Source organism: Pipistrellus hanaki (genome assembly GCF_964339955.1).
Source record: "Pipistrellus hanaki genome assembly, chromosome: 2".
Taxonomy (NCBI): domain Eukaryota; kingdom Metazoa; phylum Chordata; class Mammalia; order Chiroptera; family Vespertilionidae; genus Pipistrellus; species Pipistrellus hanaki.
This window is the reverse complement of record NC_140504.1, coordinates 197,380,501-197,400,388: the sequence shown is the minus strand read 5'-3', so window position 1 is coordinate 197,400,388 and position 19,888 is coordinate 197,380,501. Positions and strand designations below refer to the sequence as shown.

Sequence of the window (19,888 nt, the reverse complement as noted above, 5' to 3'; positions counted from 1 at the left end):
ACATGTCCCAGTTGCGGGCACAATTCTTAGTGTGCAAGAGGCAGCTATTCAATCATTCTCACTCATCATTGATGTTTCTATCTCTTTCCCTTCCTCTCTGAAATCAATAAAAAATGTTTTAAAAACGTATTAAGGGAAATTCCAGCGATGTACAAATATAGATACACTAGTCTCATGCACTCACTCGCCCATACTTAACATCCACCTTCAACTGTGGCCAACACGTGGTCTGTCATGTTCACCCCTCCTCCCATCACCACACACGTTATCGAGAGGCACAGCTCAGACACTGTAATTTCATTGGCGCATGTTTCAGTCTAAATCTCTAAAATGAAAGGTCTCTTTTTTGAAATACTCTGCAACACGATTAGTACTCTTCAAAATTAATAACAATTCTAAATAACATTTCATATCCAATCCTGTTCAAAGATCTAATTGTTTCACAAATGCCATCTATTTTTTTTTTTTTTTAAAGTTTGGTGTTTTGTTTTGTTTTGTTTTTTAATTGTTGTTTTGGTTCCGTTATTCAAGTGAGGTCTACACATTGTGACAGTTGATGTATCTCTTTCTTTATCTCTTTTAACCTCCGTGTTCCCATTTCAGATGGTTCCCACCTCTTTCTCATTGAGCGTGCTGAGGAATTGGGACATTTGTCTTGTACAGGAGCCGCAGTCTGGGTTTGCTGACTGAACCCCCACAGGGCCTTTCCTGTGCTCTCCTGCCTTCGGTGGGTCTTACATCGTGGGAGGTAGAGCAAGAGGCCTGATTAATTCAAGCTCCTTTTCTTTTCTTCCCACAGCAAAATGTTCTTCCGTCAGGGACTCATCCTAACCGCCTGTTGTTTCTCCTCTGTGATGTCAGTCACTGACGATCCAGTCACTCATGAGGGTTACAGAAATTCTCTCACTTCTTCATTATTGGCCGGAATACTTTTGTGGGCAGAGTCCTCTCTTTGTTTGCTATCTCAAAAAACAGTTTGTACAGGAAGTAGGGTAAATGTCTGATTCTTTCTTCTCTCTCTCTCTCTCTCTCTCTCTCTCTCTTTAGTTTTTAAAACATTGCATTAGGTCACTAGCATCCTCTAACAGTGATCAATGGGTGTTTTGCTTGTGTGTTTCAGGATCATTATGAACTTATGGATTTAGACATATTCAATGTGTTTTAATTCACAGCACTTACTATTTTATTGATGCTCTAATTGTCCCGTCTTTGATCAGTCGGAGTCTCTTCAAGTTGGTTCCTAAATCTTTTTCACAGGACTTTAAGTCTTTGTTACTGCTAACATCATATTTAATGGTGAAACTGCATGTTTTTCCTCTAAGATGAGGGACAAGACAAGGGTGTTCATTCTCACTACTTCTGTTCAACATTGCACCAGAGCTTCTAGCGAGTGTGATAAGGCAAGAAAAAAATAAATAAAAGACCTCTAGTATGGAAAGAAAGAAGTGAAACTATATTTATTCAAGGTAGAAGATTCTAAACCAAATGCAAAAAAAAAAATCATTAAAACTAAGAAATGAGTTTAGCAAGGTCATGGGCTACACTATCAATACACAAATATTAACTGTATTTCTGTATAGTGGGAATGGACAATCCAAAAATGACCTTGGAAAAACAACTTAATTCACAATAGCATCCAAAGAATAGAGTACTTAGATAAATTTAATTTATAAAATGTAAAGCCTGTGCTACAAAGTCTTACTGAGAGAAATTAAAGATTTACATAAATAGAGAGACCGTCCATGTTCTGTGATTGGAAGTGATTTGAAGATTCAATAATTCAATCTAGTTAAATAGCAATTATTTCCAAATTGATTTCTAGTTTCAACACAGTCCCTAACAAAATGTTAGCAGGCCTTGTTGTGGTGGTCAAACAGATTTTAAAGTTCATACGGGAATACAAAGCACCTAAAATACCCAAAATAATTTTGAAAAATGTGAGTAAAGTTGGAGGACTTACATTCCCTGATTTCAAAACTTACTAGAAAGCTGCAGTAATCAGGGCAGTGTGGTATTATCACAGGACAGGAAAGGAACAGATTGTGACATCCAGAAATAACGCTTTCTGTTTATCGTCAATTTATTTTCAACAAAGTTGCAAGAGGGAGTCAATGGGACAAAGAGTGGCCTTCTAAAACAATAGAATCAAAGCCCAAACCAAGCCGTCCTGGGACCATCAGATATCAGTGCACCAAAAATCAGCCTGGAGCCTTAGCTCACACTGCCCAAAAGCAACTCAAAATGCATCATAGACTTATATGTCAGAGCTAAAACTAGGCAACTCTTAGAAAAAACACGTAACAGCAGATTTTTATGACCAGGGGGTTAGACATAAAATTCATAGGACACTAAGAGCATAATTCATAAAGGAAAAAAAAAAGATAAATCAGACTTCTCCAAAATTAAAAACTTCTGCTCTTTAAAAGAAACCATTGAGCCCAGCTGGTGTGGCTCAGTGGTTGAGCATCGACCTATGAACTAGAAGGTCATAATTTGATTCCTGTGCACATGTCTGGGTTGCAGGCTTCATTGCCAGTAGAGGAGATAGCCTATCCATGATTCTCTCATCATTGATGGTTCTATCTTTCTATCCTTTTTCCTTCTTCTCTCTGAAATAAATAAATAAATAAATAAATAAATAAATAAATATACACATATATATATGTGTGTGTATATACACACACTAATAAAAGAGAAAGATGCAAATTGACCGCACATTTGCGACACCCCCAGCCAAATCAGGAGTGCGTATGCAAATGAACCTAACAAAGATGGCTGGTTAATTTGCATACAAGGCGCTAAGTGGCTGGGGGTGGGACTCTTGTGTTGCTGCCATGAAATGATGCAGGCATTTCGCACCACCCAAGCCGTTCCAGGCCTCTGGGCAGCGTGGGAAGTTGGAAAGGTGTCTCCAAGGAGGTGCCAGCAGCCAGGGGAAGGAAGGCCCATTCTTGCACGAATCTTCATGCATCGGGCCTCTAGTATTAAATAAAAACAAAAAGAAACTATTAAGAAAAAGAAAAGTCACGCTAGCTGGTTTGGCTCAATGGATAGAGCATTGGCCCGCAGACTGAAGGGTCCCAGGTTCAATTCTGGTCAAGGGCACATGCCTGGGTTGACTTGATCCCCAGCAGGGGGTGTATAGGAGGCAGCCAGTCAATTCTCTCTCATCTTTGATGTTTCTCTCTCTCTCTCTCTCTCTCTCTCTCTCTCTCTCTCTGTCCCTTCCTCTCCTCTCTGAAATCAATAAAGTAATATATTAAGGAAAACACACACACACACACACACACACACACACACACAGAAAAAGTGGCTCTTCCCATCCAGGTGCTTCAGGAGCGGCGGGCTTTGGTGCAGAGACGGCCAAGTCCGAGAACCACACCACACACAACCAGTCCTGAAAATGGCACAGAAATGACATAAAGAAACCCCGGGCACAAAGATAGGAATCTTTAAGGGGGTAGACACCAAGTTCCTGAGGACATGTGCTTTGCCAAGAAGCACAACAAGAAGGGCCTGAAGAAGATGCAGGCCAACAACACCAAGGCCACAAGCACATGTGCCGAGGTCACCAAGGTCCTCGTCCGGCCCAAGATCCCAACGGGCAGCAGCCACAGGCTCAGTCAACCTGCCTGCGTCGCTCACCCCAGGCTGGGAAACGCGTGTGTGCCTACATCACCAGGGTGCTAGGCTCCGCCGGCCCAAGGCCAAGGCTGAAGCCAAGCCCCAGGCTGGGGGTGCGGCTGCAGCTCAGGCTTCCGAAGGGGCCCAGGCCCCCATGAAGGCTCCACAGCAGAGGCCTCTGTCTGCTGATGTGAGGATGGAAGCACTGGCGGGACCCCTGGCTGCTGTCTGCATGGAGCTGGCGGCCTCCTGTGCTGTCTGTGCAAATAAACCCTGGGACCCATCAGTCTGCAGGCCAATGCTCTATCCATTGAGCCAAATGAGCTAGGGCGACTTTTCTTTTTCTTTAATGGTTTCTTTTTGTTTTTATTTAATACTAGGATCTGTCAAAAAGAAAAGTCATGGATTGGGAAGAAAATATTTGCAAATCGTGTATTTGATAGAGGATCTGTAACCAGATTTTATATAAAGAACTCTTACAACTCAAAGAGAAGGTGACAAACAACTCATTTAAAAATGGGCAAAAGACTCAAGTAGACATTTCACCAGAGAAATTGCATGAATGGCTAATCAGCACATGAAGAGATGCTCACCACCCTTAGGCATTAAGGAAATGCAAATTAAAATGCTACCCACCGCCGCGAGGATGGCTGGAATCCAGCACACAGAGCCACGTGGCGGGAGCAGGTGGGGTGTGGGAACCCTGTGCAGCCCCGGAGGAGAGGAAAGCGGCTGCCGCTCTCACACAGCCGGCGGGTGTTTGTATGTAACCAGACCTCTTTCATGGCCCTCGCTTTCACACTCCGTTGCTCCATTTGTAATCACGGTTAGGAAGTTTCTCCACTTTCAGGTTACGGAGAAATTTAGCTACACGTGTTTTTAGAGTGCGTGTGGCTCTATTGACTACATTGAAATCTCTGTTCCATTGGAATGTACGCTGCTGTGTGATGCGAGGGGTGGACCCAGTTACCTTCCTCCGTATGCCTGTCGTCACTCTATGCCATGTATTCAAAATCAGTCCCACCAAAACCGGTTTTGCTCAGTGGATAGATCGTCGGCCTGCAGACTGAAGGGTCCCAGGTTCGGTTCCGGTCAGGGGCATGTACCTTGGTTGTGGACACATCCCCAGTGTGGGGTGTGTGGGAGGCAGCTGATTGGTGTTTCTCTCTCATCGATGTTTCTAACTCTATCCCTCTTCCTTCCTTCCTCTCTGTGAAAAATCAATAAAATATATATTTTTAAAATCAGTCCCGTCCCCCCACTGAATTGCCATAACCTCCTTTAGCGAACACTAACGTCTGTGTAAGTGGGAATTTTCCTGGGTTTTCTGCTCTGATCCATTGGACTGTTGATAACTCCACGCTTTTTAAAATGCAGAGGCTTTGTAGATTGTGTTAATAGCTGGTGGGGCTAGCCCACACCTTGGTATTTTTCATTGGGGTTTTTCTGGCTATTCTTGGTGTGTTTTTTTCCTTCCTAACACATTTCATAATGCGTTTTTCTGTGTCCAGAAACGAGATCCAGGCAGGTTCTAATGGCATCGGAATGATGGACTGGACACTGTGAGGTTGCTCATTACTACAAGTTAAAATGACAGGTTCAGCCCTAGCTGGCTTGGCTCAGTAGATAGAGCATCAGCTTGTGGACTGAAGGTTCCCAGGTTCGATTCTGGCCAAGGGCACATGCTTGGGTTGCGGGCTCGATCCCCAATGGGGAGCTGTGCAGGAGGCAGTGGATCAATGATGTTTCTGTCTCTCCTTCTCCCTTCCTCCCTGAAATCAATAAAGAAATATAACTTTTAAAAAGTAAAAATAAATAAAATGACGGGCCATTGATCGGGGCCATTTAACTGGACGCCCTGGCTCCCTGGGGGATCACGTTCTGCTGACGATGGCGGAGGACAGAGCCCTGTCCATGTTCCCGAAATGCCCAGGGGAAATTCGCCCTTCCTGTTCCAGGCTCTCCTGCTGCTCTAATAACTAAGTTCACACAAACAGACTAGACAGCACATTGAATTCTGTACGTGCTGGGCCCCAAGGGTACGTGTCCTGCAGACGTAAGGAAACTGAGGGCCTGTGCCATCCTGAGCACAGGAGAGGGCGGGCTGGGCCACAGGAGGTGGAGGTGGAAGAATCAGTGATGGGAGGCAGTTCTGTGTGAACAGTCACCCGCTGATGGCTCCGGTCTCAGGTGGCCCGAGCCGGTCAGGGAGAGGCTGGGAAAGACTCTTCCTGGGTCACACTGTGCCTTGGGCTCCCACAGTCTGCATGCTGAGGTGGCGCACTGTGGGGTCATGGATCCTGCCCCCACTCGCCTGCCTCTGGGGCTCTCCAGGAATGTCCCGTGCTCAGGTTGAGTGGGGGGGTTCCTCCGGCTCTGAGAACCAGGCTCAGTGCTGAGAAGAGCGGCTCAGGTAACCGCATTGCAAGGTCCCTGAGAGGCATTTCTGTGGGAACAGAAAACAGTGGTTCGGGCTTAGACAGGCCGTAAGGCCAGCTTCCGAGGCCGGGGTGGCAGAGTTCCCGGGGTGCAGTGTGTCTCTCAGGGATCTTTCGGGGGGGGGGGGCGGGGGCTGCACTGGACTGTGGACGAGGGTTGTCGTGGTGCCCCGCGCCGTCCGCCTGGAGCTCGCGTGCTTCGGGAAGAGGGCAGCTTCGGTTCTAAGGATTCCAGCCCGGAATTCCAGGCGGGAGGAGCACGGGAACATTCGTTTGGACGGGAGCTCGCTGTTGGCGAGAACCGGAAGAATCCAGGGTCTGGTCCTATTTCCAGGGAGAAAACAAAACCTCGCAGACAACTGACAGCACCGGAGTGTGATACCCACAGCGTGTCACTGAAACGTTACTTTTCTTTCCGTCGTTACCTCCTTTTCTGTCACGCACAACCACAGCAAGACTCGGTGGTTTGCGAATCGAGTCTAGTTTTAATAGATGTGGCCTGTTTACGTCAGTGCAGCAAGAGGAGTGATTAACCACAGACTCGGGTTTGCTTTCCTGGAACTTCTCAGAAAGAGGCTCAGCTTGACTCTTAAGACCCTCTCAAGGCTGGACAAATCTTTTGAGATGTTCCAGGGATCTTAAAAATAAAAAAATAAAAAAAAATCCCGAATTACTTCAAGGTCAAAAGGACTTCATTTAGAATTTGATTTTGGGGGGAAGGAGTTAGAAATATCACATGTTTGGACCCTTTATTAAGTAGGGCCTCAGGTCATTAAAAACAATAATTATCCCTTTAACCAAAGCGACAATAAAGGATTTCAAAGGCAAGTACAGAAAGCTACATAATTCTGAGTGAAACACAGCTCAACATCGAGAAGACGGGGTTTACTTACGTAACAGGGGCTGATGAGAAAGATGACACAGCACAGGGAGTTATTCTGGGGAAACATAAAATCTTTGCCTTCTAGGCAGCCTGCCCAAAAGGTAAAAAACTTCCCCATCTCTGATCCTGAGCAGACCAATAATCCAAGACAACCTTGTCCTTTTCACAGAGAGAAAACCAAATTCTAATTTTGCGCCAGTGTATTTCTGCTATAAATTTTCATTTGTTCCTTTTTTTAAAACACTTAATCCTATCCATTCCAATCGTAGCCAGTTAAACCACCTATAAAATTCCTTCCCCAAGATTTCTACCCCTCAAACCTTCTGTACCTTTCTTTTACATTCACATTTCGTCCTGTGTTTTTCCTTTCCCCCCATTCTGAAATAGCCAGCTCAGGATAAGGACAAAATGACTTTCTTTTCTCTCAACAAAACTTCACCTCTGTGCTTCAGACCTTCTCTTACCGAAACGCATTTTCTACTTTCCTGGCGCTGGGCGTTGCTTGCCTTGCTTTCGTGACTTTTTTTTGTGTGTGTGGAAATTTTAATTACATGTGTTCACTAGAATCCTTAACCCTTAGATACCTTAGTTTCTAGTGAAAACTAAGCAGTTGTGAACTGCCAGTTTAGGCAGCATTCTTTTTTGTATTTATTTTTTAAACTATATTTTTATTAATTCCGGAGAGGGAGAGAGAGATAGAAACATCCATGATGAGAGAGAATCATTGATCAGCTGCCTCCTGCACACCCCACACTGGGGATCAAGCCAGAAACACGGGGACTCAAACCATGACGTCCTGGTTCATAGGTCAACACTCAATCACTGAGCCATGCTGGCCAGGCATACCAACATTCTTTAGATTGGTAAGGCTATGAATGAATTTATTTCATAGTCTCTGGAAGCATCTGCTTTCTTACTGTACATATTTTTATGTGGCACAAGACATGTTTACTTCGAATCCAAATATGTTTAGTTTCTCTGTGATAAGAAGCCAAAAGTGGATAAGCTTATATTCAATAACCAAGTGTTTCTGTATTTTATCTTACTTGGAAGTGAGCTAGATAGTTAATAAAATCCCATCAATTAATTACATTTAGTAAAACTGTGAGGTTTCAAGTTACCAAAAAAAGACTTGGGAAATGATTTAAGTAGACATAAACCATAATTACTGTTGAAAAGTTCACTTACACACTCTTATCCCACGTATGTCTACCTAATTCACTTGTTCTTAACAGGTGATTACTCATGAAAATTTCATGAGACATGAAAGCAGTTAGCCATCATCTTCAATCATGTTTCTTGCTGGCAGATTCTGTGGGAGAGAGAACAGGTGCTCCTCTGATTGTAGGAAACCCAGGTGGAGTGAGTGCTTTATACTAATGCTATTAACACTCAGACACGCCTGTACTAAGGAAACCGACAAAGGGAAACCAGCTTTCATTTACTGAAAATTGTGTTCCATCGTGTTTATTTCTGAGTTTTAGGTATACTTAATTCCTAAGTGCTTCTTTTTAAGACAATGAGATAGAGAGCTCTTTTCCAAATCAATCTTAGCAAGACCACCCAGAGGCAGAAAACTGTCACATGTATGTACCATACGTCCACAGACACACGTAAATACACAGACACACGCAGAAACCCTGTACAGCAAGCATGTCAAACTCGGGGGCCACGCTGGGCTTCTTGTCGGAGTCTGACATGCCTGGGCAGCTCCTTGAGGACATGTTTTGGGAATTAGGTGGTTTAGGAAGGACAGCCGACGCCACGCTGGCGGCTGGCACACAGGAGGTCACTGCCCCAGGGGCTGAGGGCAGCCTCCCGCCGATGTCTGTGGCGAGGACTTCGAGCGTTTGTGTGAACTTGGGAGGCACCCGAAGGAGGCGGCGGGCAGATTTGGGGCAAGAGAGGCTTTTCTGCAGTTTGATTCCGAGCCCCCGCTTTGTCCCTCGGCTCAGGCACTGCCTTCGCTGTGCCCTGCGCTTCAGAGCTGTGGTGAGATATGCGTCTCTGAGGGAAAGAGCAAGGGTGCAAGTTTGAGGTATATTTGAACATCCTCAGAAGTCTAGGGCCATGGTTTAAAACTGTTCTTGTTTGCTTAAGTGCAGGCCAGCTGTCCGCCCCGCTCCATGGTGTTGACAGTATCGGCAGAGGCGAAGGGTCTGAGGGGATTTGGGGTGCTCTCAGTTATGCTGTTGGAACCGGACAACCAAGGGGCCCGGGCGGCCTGTCACTGCCTGAGCCAGTTCAGCAGAGCCGGGTGGAGCCGCAGGAGCGTTGATTCCAGTCCCGCAGGTGTGGGGAGCAGCAGGTCACCCACCGAAACCTGCGCTGCCCCTGCCCTGAGCCGCTGCTTGCAGTGAGTAGGGTAAAGGTCTCATGGAAAGTAGCCAAAAGCTACATTAACGGGCGTGCGCAGGTGGGCAGGCTGGAGGTGTGCAAAGGCCTGTGGGTACACAAAGGGCTGGAGGCTCTGGTTTCATCAACAAGGTTGCTAATGTTTCCATGGTGACAGGCAGCTCCCGCGTGGGGAGGGCGTCCCCATTTCCAGGTGAGCGCCCAGGTCCCACGCGCACCTGCCAGCCAGGCCTGACTGCGCCTTCTTTCATCAGAACAAGCAATCACGGCTATCGGAGCGTGGTGAACACTTCTTGCAATTGCTGCTGGTTCCCAGCCTTCTGTGTCTGCCCCTGTGAGCTCTGCACTCTGAAGATTCCCGCTGTCCATCAGGAACTGTTGCTTCTCACTCCTTTTTGTCCCTGTTCCTCAAGCTGTCCTCAAAGAATCGAGAGCCCTCTCCGAGATGATGCTTTGAGGGTGCCCAGCTTGCCCGATGGCCCTGTTTGGAATTCGCCGTGGTGGGCAGCGGGGAGAAAATTTTCTGCTCAGGTGGAGGGAGAAAGACGTCTCTGGTCTAGAACCTCGGGTTCAGGGCAGGGCGCCGCTGGACAGTCTGCATCAAGCGTTCCCCAGAGGCCTCTGGTGCTGTCCTTTCCGAGGCTCAATTTCACTCCAGACCAGCTCGCCGTGGGGGGCAGCCTCCCCTCCTGTTCCCTTCAGCCTGAGTGTCAGCGCTTCCTGGTCATTGGCAGGACCTGGGAGGCTCCGGGCCATCTGCTGCTGTGAGGGTGTCCCCAGGGCCTCGGGCTCCTCTCATAATTACAGATAATCACGGAGGGAGGGAATGCCGCCCTGAGGGGGCCCCAGTGAGGGGCTGTGCATAGCCTTTCATTTCTAACTGCCTCTTTAAATGGGGTGGGACCTTCCCACACTGAAGCTAAAAGGTTTGCCATTTAAAAGCTCCGCTGCCGCCCGGAGCACAGGAGCTGGCTGGTGGGGGTCCGAGTCCATCTGCAAAGGACACTGCCTGGGAAGGCGGGAGCTGGCCGGGCCTGCAGAGTGGCCTCACTCTCCGTCCGGGCTTCTGGACCCACGTCCTGCTCTCAGCGCCCGTGAGCACGTCTGCCCTGGGCCATGGCGTTGGGCTGGGTGCCTCTCACCTCACAGCGGAGGGGTTAGGACAGCGGGGGCGCAGGCTGTAGATGGCGGTGGAACCCGGGCTCCCCAGGGGACGGAGAGAAAAGCGCTGCCCGCATCCACGCTCGGGAGGAGATGGTGGTGCAGCGAGTCAAAGGAGCTCCTCTCCCCGCTTCCCAGCGTCCCATCTCCGTCCGCCCACCATGGAGAAGTCCGGCCGTGTCCTCGGCAAGGTCCCAACCAAGGCTGGTGGCCGGGGATTCTGCTTCCTATGAAAACAGTCTTTTTGGAGCCCACGTGGTCTGCCGGCCCAGGCTGCTGCTAGGCTGCATGGCTATGTGCTGAGAGAGAGAGAGAGAGAGAGAGAGAGAGAGAGAGAGAGAGAGAGATTCTTTGTTCCTGGGGTCTTAGCCAGGAGCTCTCTCAAAATGACCAGACATTCCCCAGCTTTCGGAAGCTTCTCCCTCTCCGACCAGCGATTTCTCCCCCAGTGAGGCTGACCGGCCTCTGGGGCAGGCACCGCCCCTGCGCCTTTCACCTCCATGGACCATGTGTGCTCCCGCTGCTGTGTCCCCTCCCCCGTGACCTGCGGGGTCCTGTGGCTCCGGGAGGGGTGTGGCGCTCCAGGCCGTGTCCTCAGCGGCCCTGCCACATGCCTGGCTCCCTCGCTCTGTCACTAAGGGTTCGGAGCCGGAGCAGAGGTGCCAGGGCTGAGGTCTGCCTAGGGGGTGGGGCTGGACTCCCACAGGGGAGGGGATGCTGGATGTGGATTTAGTTCCGAGTCTGATTCTTGAAGTCATTCCCCAGGGCTGCCTTCCTTTGATTCGCTTCACCTTGGTCTTTCCACAGGTGCCAGTAAGACAATGGTCTAGAATGAGAGCTCTCTAAAAAAAATGTTTGTTTGTTTTTAATATAGTGAATCCAAAGGGTTCCTGACTGACCACTGATGAGTAGGGTCTTATATTGACCCTCAGTAAGGGCTGACACTCTGGAGGCAGAGAGTGGGCACAATAGTCCAGCTCACCTGCCACCTGGACTAGGAAGGGGACCAGGAGGTTTCCAGGCGTCTGTGGGCGTGACACAGAACTGTCAGGTGACAGCCTGTGGCAACATGTGACAGCCTGTGACAACACATGACAACATGTGACAGCCCGTGACACCCGGAGGTCCTCCCCAATGGTTTTAGCCCCGCAGACTTAGGGAGGAAACCCAGACCGACCCGAACCACCGAGGGGGTTGGGGAACTAAGTGTTGGGGCCTGAGGCTCCCCAGGGACCATGCCAGTCCTCACCTCACTGGGACACAGCCGGCTGTCGCCCTGGCCTGGACATTTCCCCTACAGATAACGGGACAGTGAGCCACCAATAGCCAACGTTCCGTGCCCGATGGTGAAATGGCCGGGCTGTTCAAGGACCAGAACAGAGCGGGGTGGAGGCTGCTGACGGGGGCGGGAAGGAGGACTGGTGGCTCTCTCCCTCCGCCAGGCTGGTCGTGGCAGGGACCTGAGCCACCTGCCCTGGCGAGTGACAGGACTGCGCTGGCCTCGCTGGCCTCGTGTGTGCTCAGAATCACTCTCCCTCTGTTCTCCGTGCTGACGTTTAGGTGCAGAGCGACACGGAGGTGGCCACAGGGGTGTGTGTGTGTGTGTGTGTGTGTGTGTGTGTGATGTGCTGTTAGTGTCAGGGCATCTTCTTTGAGGGCCCAACTCACCCCCACCCCTACCCGATAACCATAGAGAAGGTTAGCTCCTCCCCTGGGTGTTTCCAAACCAGAATCCGCAGCAGCTGCCCCGTGGGGTCCTGGATAAGCCTCCCCCGAGCCCTGTGGTGGATGAGTGGCTTCTTTTAGGAAAATCCAAGGTTCTTTTTATTTGTGCTTTTATTTATTTACTTATGTATTTGTTTGTTTTTTTAATATTTTTATTGATTTTAGAGAGGAAGGGAGAGAGAGAGAGACATCAATGATGAGAATGAATCATTGATCGGCTGCCCCCTGCACGCCCCCCACTGGGGATCGAGCCCACAACCCAGGGCTGTGCCCAGACCGGGAATCGAACCGTGACCTCCTGGTTCCTAGGTGGACGCTCAACCCCTGAGCCACACTGGCGGGCTGTTTGTACGTTTTAACGGCATCAGAACGGACATCCCACTCCTAGCCCTGAGCGAGGGGGCAGCTCTCCCTCCGATTCCGTGGTTGTGGCCCGATGGGCAGTTTGCCGGGAGGTTTCCGGGTCCCCTGGCCGCTGGAGCCCGGAGCGGGAGGATCGGCACCAGCTCGCCAGGGAGAAGGGACGGCCGCTCCTCCACCAGCCCGGCTGATGCAGCGGTGAACTGGGGCACTGGGCGCCGGCGCCGAGCTCCGGTTGGCCCCTTCCTAACACAGTCCCCTGGCGCCCGTGCCGCCTTATCTGTCTCCTGACGGGGGCGATGTTGGACCGAGAGGAGAAAGTCCTCCCACGGGGGACAGGTTGCAGCAGGTGCCCCGACGCCCCCGGCTCTGGCTGCTCTCTCCCCACTTCCCCCGGTTTTCAGGCTGAGCACAGGCCCCGGCATCTCGGAATCCATTAGCTGGTGACGATGACTGAGGGGTGTTTGTCAGGCCGATCATGGCCGTACTGAACTCATTGGGTACCAAACCCACAAGCAGAGCTGGCCATGGAGCACGGGCAGTCCTGGCGGCGGTAAACGGTGACACGGAGGCCCCAGCGAGCGCGGGGGGCGGTTTCCCCGGGGGGACAGTGGCTGACAGACGGGGTCTCTCTCCGCAGACGTGCCCTCTGCCCGGCTCTCGGTAACCGCCCTTTGTCGTTCGCAGACCGCAGAATGGCTCCATGATCCTCTACAACAGGAAGAAGGTGAAGTACCGGAAGGACGGCTACTGCTGGAAGAAGAGGAAAGATGGGAAGACGACGCGCGAGGACCACATGAAGCTCAAGGTCCAGGGCGTGGAGGTAACGAGCGAGGGCCGCCCGGCCTCGGGCTCCTGTCGGGCGCGGAGGGCAGCCTGGCCCCGGGCCGCGAGGCGGGCACCTCTGTGAAAGCACTTTTGTTTGTTCCTTTTCTCCTCCCTTCTTTCCCTGCAGTCCCCCGTCCACGTTTTGCATGAAACCGGGTTTAGCTAGAGCGCTCCTGTGTCCCGGAGCCACTGGTGTGCGGGTGGGAGTGGCAAGGTGTGCAGAGTGGAGTGTGGGACTGAGGGTGCAGGCGCCTTGGGGTGCACTGAATGTGTGTGGGGGCTTCACTCCCTCCTCTACTGACACGCCCTCTGCTTCCCTCTGGGCGTCTCAGGGAGCGCCCTGTGTTACAGATAACTCCGGGGTTGGGGGTGCCCTAAGGTGCAGGGGGTTGGGGCAGGGCCAGGGGGTGCATTGGGGGGGGTGAGCCCTGCAGACAGCATCAGGGTCTCCTGCAGACTTCCTCTGGGTCCCGGAGAGACGGGCTGCCTGGTTTCCTTGCTGTTGTTCTTGCCCACACGTGCTCACCCGGGCAGCCGTGGGCACATTCTGGCTCCTCTCGCCCGGTGTGAGGGCCGAGCCAGGGGCACGGCCAGAGGAAAGGACATGAACCGGACGCACCGTGGCCGGCTCGGCAGCGAGCGCCTCCTCTCTGCGCCTGCGGGTCCTGTGAAGGGTCTTCCCGGGGAGGCGCAGGGGCTGTCCGGGCCAGGGGCTGAGGAGCTGCCTGTGCCCGCCTGGTGTTCAAAGTGTCAGGAGGGCCCTGTGCCCGCTGCCTGCCGGGTCCGCTGGCATGTGGGGTTGCCAGTGTGTGGGGTCCGCTGGGCGCCAGGATTGACTGGCAGGACCGTCGGCCCTGTGAGCTCAGCAGCCCCTCCATGCTGACGCTCTTGGTGACACACATGTAATTACGCCTTTTCTATGTGAATCATGTATGTTTCGGGATGTTAAAAGTAGCATCCACTGGCTTCTATTATCTGACCCCGCAGAGAGAGAGAACTTTGTGTTTGTAAACACTGAAAACGATGCTTTATGACGATGGTGAAAAAGGCTCTGAGATGAGGAATGCAGGCCTGGACCGGTCAGGGACACGCCTGGCCACTGGATACACAGCTTAGCCTTTGCTGCCCGCCTCCCCCCAGTGAGTGATAGGGAGAGGAGAGGCTGGGGTGCCGGGTCCCAGGGAATTCACACCGAACCCCGGGCAGATGGCCCCTGCCGCAGGTCCTGGTGGTTTCGCCCTCGGTGGCACTAGTGCAGGCGCCCTGGTGGCAGGTGACAGGTGGGGTGTTCCTTGAGACATGACAGTGAGAGGCTGAGGGAGCAGAGCCAGCGTTCACTCCCTCCCTCGGCTGGCCGTTAGGGTCTCACTGATGGCAGCAGAATGGTGATGCTCAGGCCACGGTTACGTTCGGAGTGATGGTGGCTCCCGCACCGGAGGTCTGACGTGTGCACACATGTGGCATGTGGACCCTCAGGACACGGAGGAAGGACGCGCAGGGCTGCGAGGGGTTTCCGGACTCTCGGTGCGGTGTGAGCGGGCGGGAGGACCGGCAGGTGAGCGTCCCTCCCACCGGAATCGCACTGTGCGTGGACTTGAGCTTTCTGTCCCCGGGGGAGGGGCTTCCCGGTTGGGACCTAGGGCTGGGGAGGCAGCGGCCTGGCGGGGCCTGGCGGGGCCTGGCAGCCGTGATCTTCGGCCACCCGAGCTGGCCTCCTGGGTTCAAGGGCGCGATAAAGACACGAGGAGGAACCGTTCATCGCCGCCCTCCCTCTGAGCCTCCCGCAGGCCAGGCGGGGGCCTGCCCGTGCTGCCCGGCACTCAGCTCCTGTGTGCTGGGGGCTGGCCAGGCCCCCCTCGGTGGCACATCGATCTCCTGGGGCCGCTCTCAGCCGTTAGGCCTGTGATGCGTTGCCTTGTCTGTGAGCCAGGCCGCACGATGAGGTCCCGGATGCCAGGCTGGCGGGAGGAGAAGGGTGGCTGTGCTGGCGGCGTCTCCTGAGATGGGATCGCAGCGTGCCTGAAGGCGGCTCTGTGCTGCCTGGGGGGGGGGGGGGCAGGTTCCCGGGGAGCAGAGGGCGCCTCCGGTGTCCCCTGCCTCCTGGCGGCCGCTCCTGGGCCGGGGAGCGGAGGTGCTGCTGCTCCCGGCCCAGCGGGAGGAGTACGTCCGCGCTCCCGGTGCTTTTCTCCGGGCCCAGACGCGTGCGGCTTCCTGGCGCCTCTCCCGGAGGGCGGGTGTCGTCAGGCCCGGCCAGCTCCGGGCCCCCGCCCCCCGGCTGCTCCGCGGCAGGTCCCCGCTGCAGAGCGGAGCCAGGCGCGGCCGCAGGCCGGCAGTTCTCCCCAGTCTCCTTCACCCTCGGGCAGCCCGGCCGCCTGGCTCAGTGGATGGAGCACCGGCCTGAGGACTGAAGGGTCCCCGGTTTGATTCCCGATCCAGGGCCTGTATCTGGGTTGCAAGCTCGAATCCTGACACCCCGGCCACAGTCTGGGTGCAGGTGGGAGGCAATCAATCGATGTGCCTCTCACATTGATGTTTCTCTCTCTTCTTCCCTCCCTTCCACACTCTCTGAAATTCAATGGAAAAATATCCTTAGGTAAGGGTCAACAAAAAACAAAAATCATGCAAAGCGCTTGTTATACCCATTTCACGGAGGTGGAGACTGAGCCTCAGAGAGGGGTTTTCTTGCCCCACATCCCACCACAGAGCTGCATGGCACCGGGACTGAGCCGAGGCGTCTGGCACTCACTCCGGTGCGTACGCTGGCCAGACATCAGCTGTCCCTGGACCTCACTCAGCGGGACAGTGGTCCTTCCAGACCAGTCAGCACCGCCCTCATCTGTGAGCCGCTGTCCACAGGTGTGACGGGTGCAGGGACGTCCCCTCCCCATGACTGCGTGGGGACAAAGTGCCCAGCGGGTGGCTTTGACGCAGGCGATGAGGCCTGAGAAGGGGAAGCACAGGCCCAGGCGGGGCACCTGGAGGGGTACCGGGCCGACGTGGCCTTCGGAAGTGGCATGACCACGGGGAACGAGGCGTGTTTGGGGGCGGGCAGTAACTGGCCGGGTGGGAAGTGGCGTGGGCACTGACCGAGGCTGCGGTACAGCCGCTGACGGGATTTAAAGTGGCAGGTGCCTGCCTGGCGCCGTGTCAGCCCCTCTCCAGCCCCATCAGACAGGCGTCCGCCTCCGGGTCACGGCCAGGCCGCCCGCAGCTGCCTTCGGAGCCACGAGGCGGTCGTGGCCGAGGCCGTGGCTCCTGTGGTTGAGCTGACAGCCTTCCCCGCCGGGCGGCTCTGCGGCGACCAGAACCCCGGCCCGGCCATCTGCGGGCGGAGGTGCCGGCCGCCCTCTCCGACCTCCCTCAGCCGAGAAGAGCTTCGTTTCGCTGCGCTGACGCCTGCGGGCTCCGAGCCCACGGGAGCGGCAGAAGCGAGGGCGTGTTTTGGAGTCAGTCAGCCTCATTAGGGCTGATGCTCTGTCTTTGGACACTCGGGCCACACGTTACAAAGGAGAAACGCGCCTCCGTTAGGAGCGGGATGGAATGGTGGCTACGGCGTTAGGAATTAACGGGGCGTGAAATAGCCGGCAGCCTCGTGGCGAGGCCGGCCCCTGCAGCTCCGCCGGCGGCCACGAGATAAAGAGGCACCGTGGGTGCAGCTGTTGGGAGGAGATGTAAAGTATCTGACGGGAGAGTATTTAAAGTACCCAGCCACACGCACCCGCCACATGGCACCAGCCACACACACTGGCCACACGCACCCGCCACACGCACCCGCCACACGCACCCGCCACACGCACCCGCCACACACACTGGCCACATGCATCCGCCACATGCACCCGCCATACACACCCACCACAGCCCTCAGCCACACACACCCGCCACATGACACCAGCCACGCAGTCCCAGCCACACACCCTGGCCACACACACTGGCCACACGCATCCACCACATGCACCCGCCGTACACACCACCACAGCCCCCAGCCACATGTACCCGTGGTGCCCACATCAAGGTGGGAAAGAGCAGTGAGCACGTGAGGAGGAAGGTGGCAGGTGGAAGAGCCGAGCTGGAGGCTCACGGGGCCAGGTGAGTGCAGGCCGCATGGGGGGTGGCGGGGAGCGTGTGTGTGAGTGTGTGTGTGAGTGTGTGTGTGTGTGTGTGAGGGAGGAAGGAGAGCACAGCTTCGAGCTGGAATACAGACAGAAGCAGAAGCTGGCGTTTCCGTGGACACTGTCGCCACACGCGGCGGAGGCTTGTGGTTCAGAATAAGCGTGTGTCCCCGAGGACAGGCCTGGGGAGGTCGCCATGGGAACTCGCTCTGAGCGGCGACCGGCTGAGCCTTCACGGCACCCTGTCCTCCGAGGCCACCCGGCCCCGCGGCTGGTCCTGGCAGGTGTGTGTCCCGCCGGCTGCACATCTGGGACCAGGTCTCCCCTTCGTGTCCCGCCTGGTGTCCAGCCTGGGGACCCAGTGAGGGGTCCTGTGGTGGTGCCGGGGGAGGGGCCAGGCCTGGGGTGCTCCCTGGAGGAACCCCGGGGCTCCCCTGACTTAGTTTCCCGCGTTTCTCGTGCCGCATTCTGCTGGTACGCTGTCACGTTAAACTAATTTCCCGTTACCTGGATGTGCTTGGGAAGAACCCGTTCAGAAACTCAGACCCATGGCTCTGTGATTTCTAACTGCCCGGCTCCCCTGGTGACACGTCCCCGCCACTTGGTGTAATTACAGTGTTAATCAATAGCGTCCGCAGTGTGTTCTGCGGCGGCTCAGCAGCCTCTGTGTTCTGTCCACGCCCTGAGCCCACGGAGGCCGGGGCGGGGGACCCTCCTGCTGCTCAAGGTCCCCCTTCTCTGACCACCGCCATGGGCAACGGAGCAGTGAGGCGCCGTCTGTTGAGCATCCTGAATACCGGCCTTGTCCTCACCCTCCCTGCAGTGACTGCCCATTAGCCCTTGAGGTCAGGAATGGGAATCTCAGGGTGTCCCCCACAGCGGGACCCCAGACCCCCGCTGCTAGAACTCGCCCTGCCTCTCCCTGTCTGGGCCCCCACGGGCAGCAGACTCAAAGTCACCTGTCGCCAGGGTGCAACCTTGGATCTGTAACATCACAGCCCCGTGGGAAGCTGGGCTGCCTTTAAAACGTGGTCTGTGCTCCAACCCGCTCGGCGAGTGACCAGATACGGCTGTCTGCATCGGTAAAGAATGTCTGGCCCTCGCCCTGCTGAATGCTAAATTATTGATCATCTCCGCATCTTCCAGTTCCCTAATGTAACGGGGAAGTGCCTCTGTCCCAGGCGCTGTGGGCCCTCCCCGAGCGGCAGCCACCGGCAGGGGCACGAGCTTCCGGCCGCCCCGCCCCTGCAGTGGGCGTGAGTTAGTCACCGCTCAGGGAGGGGACATGTTTGCAAACTAAGGAGGTCCTGGTGCTCTGTCCGCTTCCCACCGGCCAGCAAAACGTGTGGAAATAGAGGCATGGGGGAAGAGGCGCAGGGGAATAGAGGCTGGGGGTGCTCCCACCTGGAGGGGTGGGGCTGGGAGGGTGCTAGCTCAGGGTGATCCCGTTTTCCTTCCCTGCATGACTGAACGGGTGTGGGGACAGCAGGCCCATGGGAGTCCAGGTAGCTGCTGGGGGCAGAGGCCTCTGGTGCCTGAGCGGGGACTGCGTGGCAGGGGCCTTGGGAGTGACACCGGGGACCCGGCCCGGCGCCTTGTCCGGGGGTGGCTCAGGGACCCTCGCTGGCATCGCCTCCCTCCCAGACCAGGTACACCCACTGTCATCCCTGCTCCCTCGCATGCCGTACGGGATGTTCAGAGACGAGATGTGCACAGCGTTCTGGCCGTGCCTCTTCCTTCACAGCACCTGGCGGTGACACCCGCAGGGTCGCTGGCAGCTCAGTGCGCCTCGTTATGCCTCCTAACTTGCTGTGACTTTTTTGGGCCTCCAGATGGACGCGCAGGATAAATGGGGAGATGGAGGAGGGGAGACGGAAATAAAGGCGCCAGGGAATAGAGAAGCTGCTTTTTCTACTGTCTTCTGCACACAGTGTTTGCTCTGACATATTGTGAATGGGCTGAATTCTAACAACAGACAGGCCGCCGAGCGGGGCCGGGGGGCCGTTGTCACACAGACGTGAGCGGAGACCCTGCGACGCCCTGCTCTTTACACCCAATTAGTCAGCTCGTCCTGTTGGACCCACACCAGAAGGTAGAACACTGGGTTTTGTTTTTCCGTGAAGAAGGGAGATGCGATGAAATAAATTCAGTGAATTTCCTCCCGTTCCTTTTGTTCCCGTCGTCAGAGATGCTGTTGCTTTGTTTGGCTTTGTGTCTCCACACCTGAGAGTGAGCGATGAGCCCCACCGCGGGAGGGGGCCCTCGGCTCACAGCACATGGTCCTTCCACGGAGGAGGGCGCTCCGCTCAGTGCCCGCCGCCGCCTCGGGCCCAGCCTGCGCTGTGTACACGAGGTTACGCACCGGTGCTGTTCACACGTGTTCTTTGACCGGACTCTGCTCTGAA

At 54.5% G+C, this 19,888-nt stretch overlaps 1 protein-coding gene across 6 annotated transcripts in view; it reads left to right on the top strand.

The window, feature by feature from the left end:
* The window catches only part of CAMTA1 (calmodulin binding transcription activator 1), a 540,293-nt gene that overhangs the window by 285,320 nt on the left and 235,085 nt on the right, over positions 1-19,888 (top strand). For all 6 annotated transcript variants that reach the window (XM_084875718.1, XM_084875717.1, XM_084875716.1 and 3 more), the window contains exon 5: positions 13,234-13,369. In XM_084875718.1, coding sequence (XP_084731844.1) covers positions 13,234-13,369 — 136 coding nt within the window. The remainder of the gene's footprint in view (positions 1-13,233; positions 13,370-19,888) is intronic.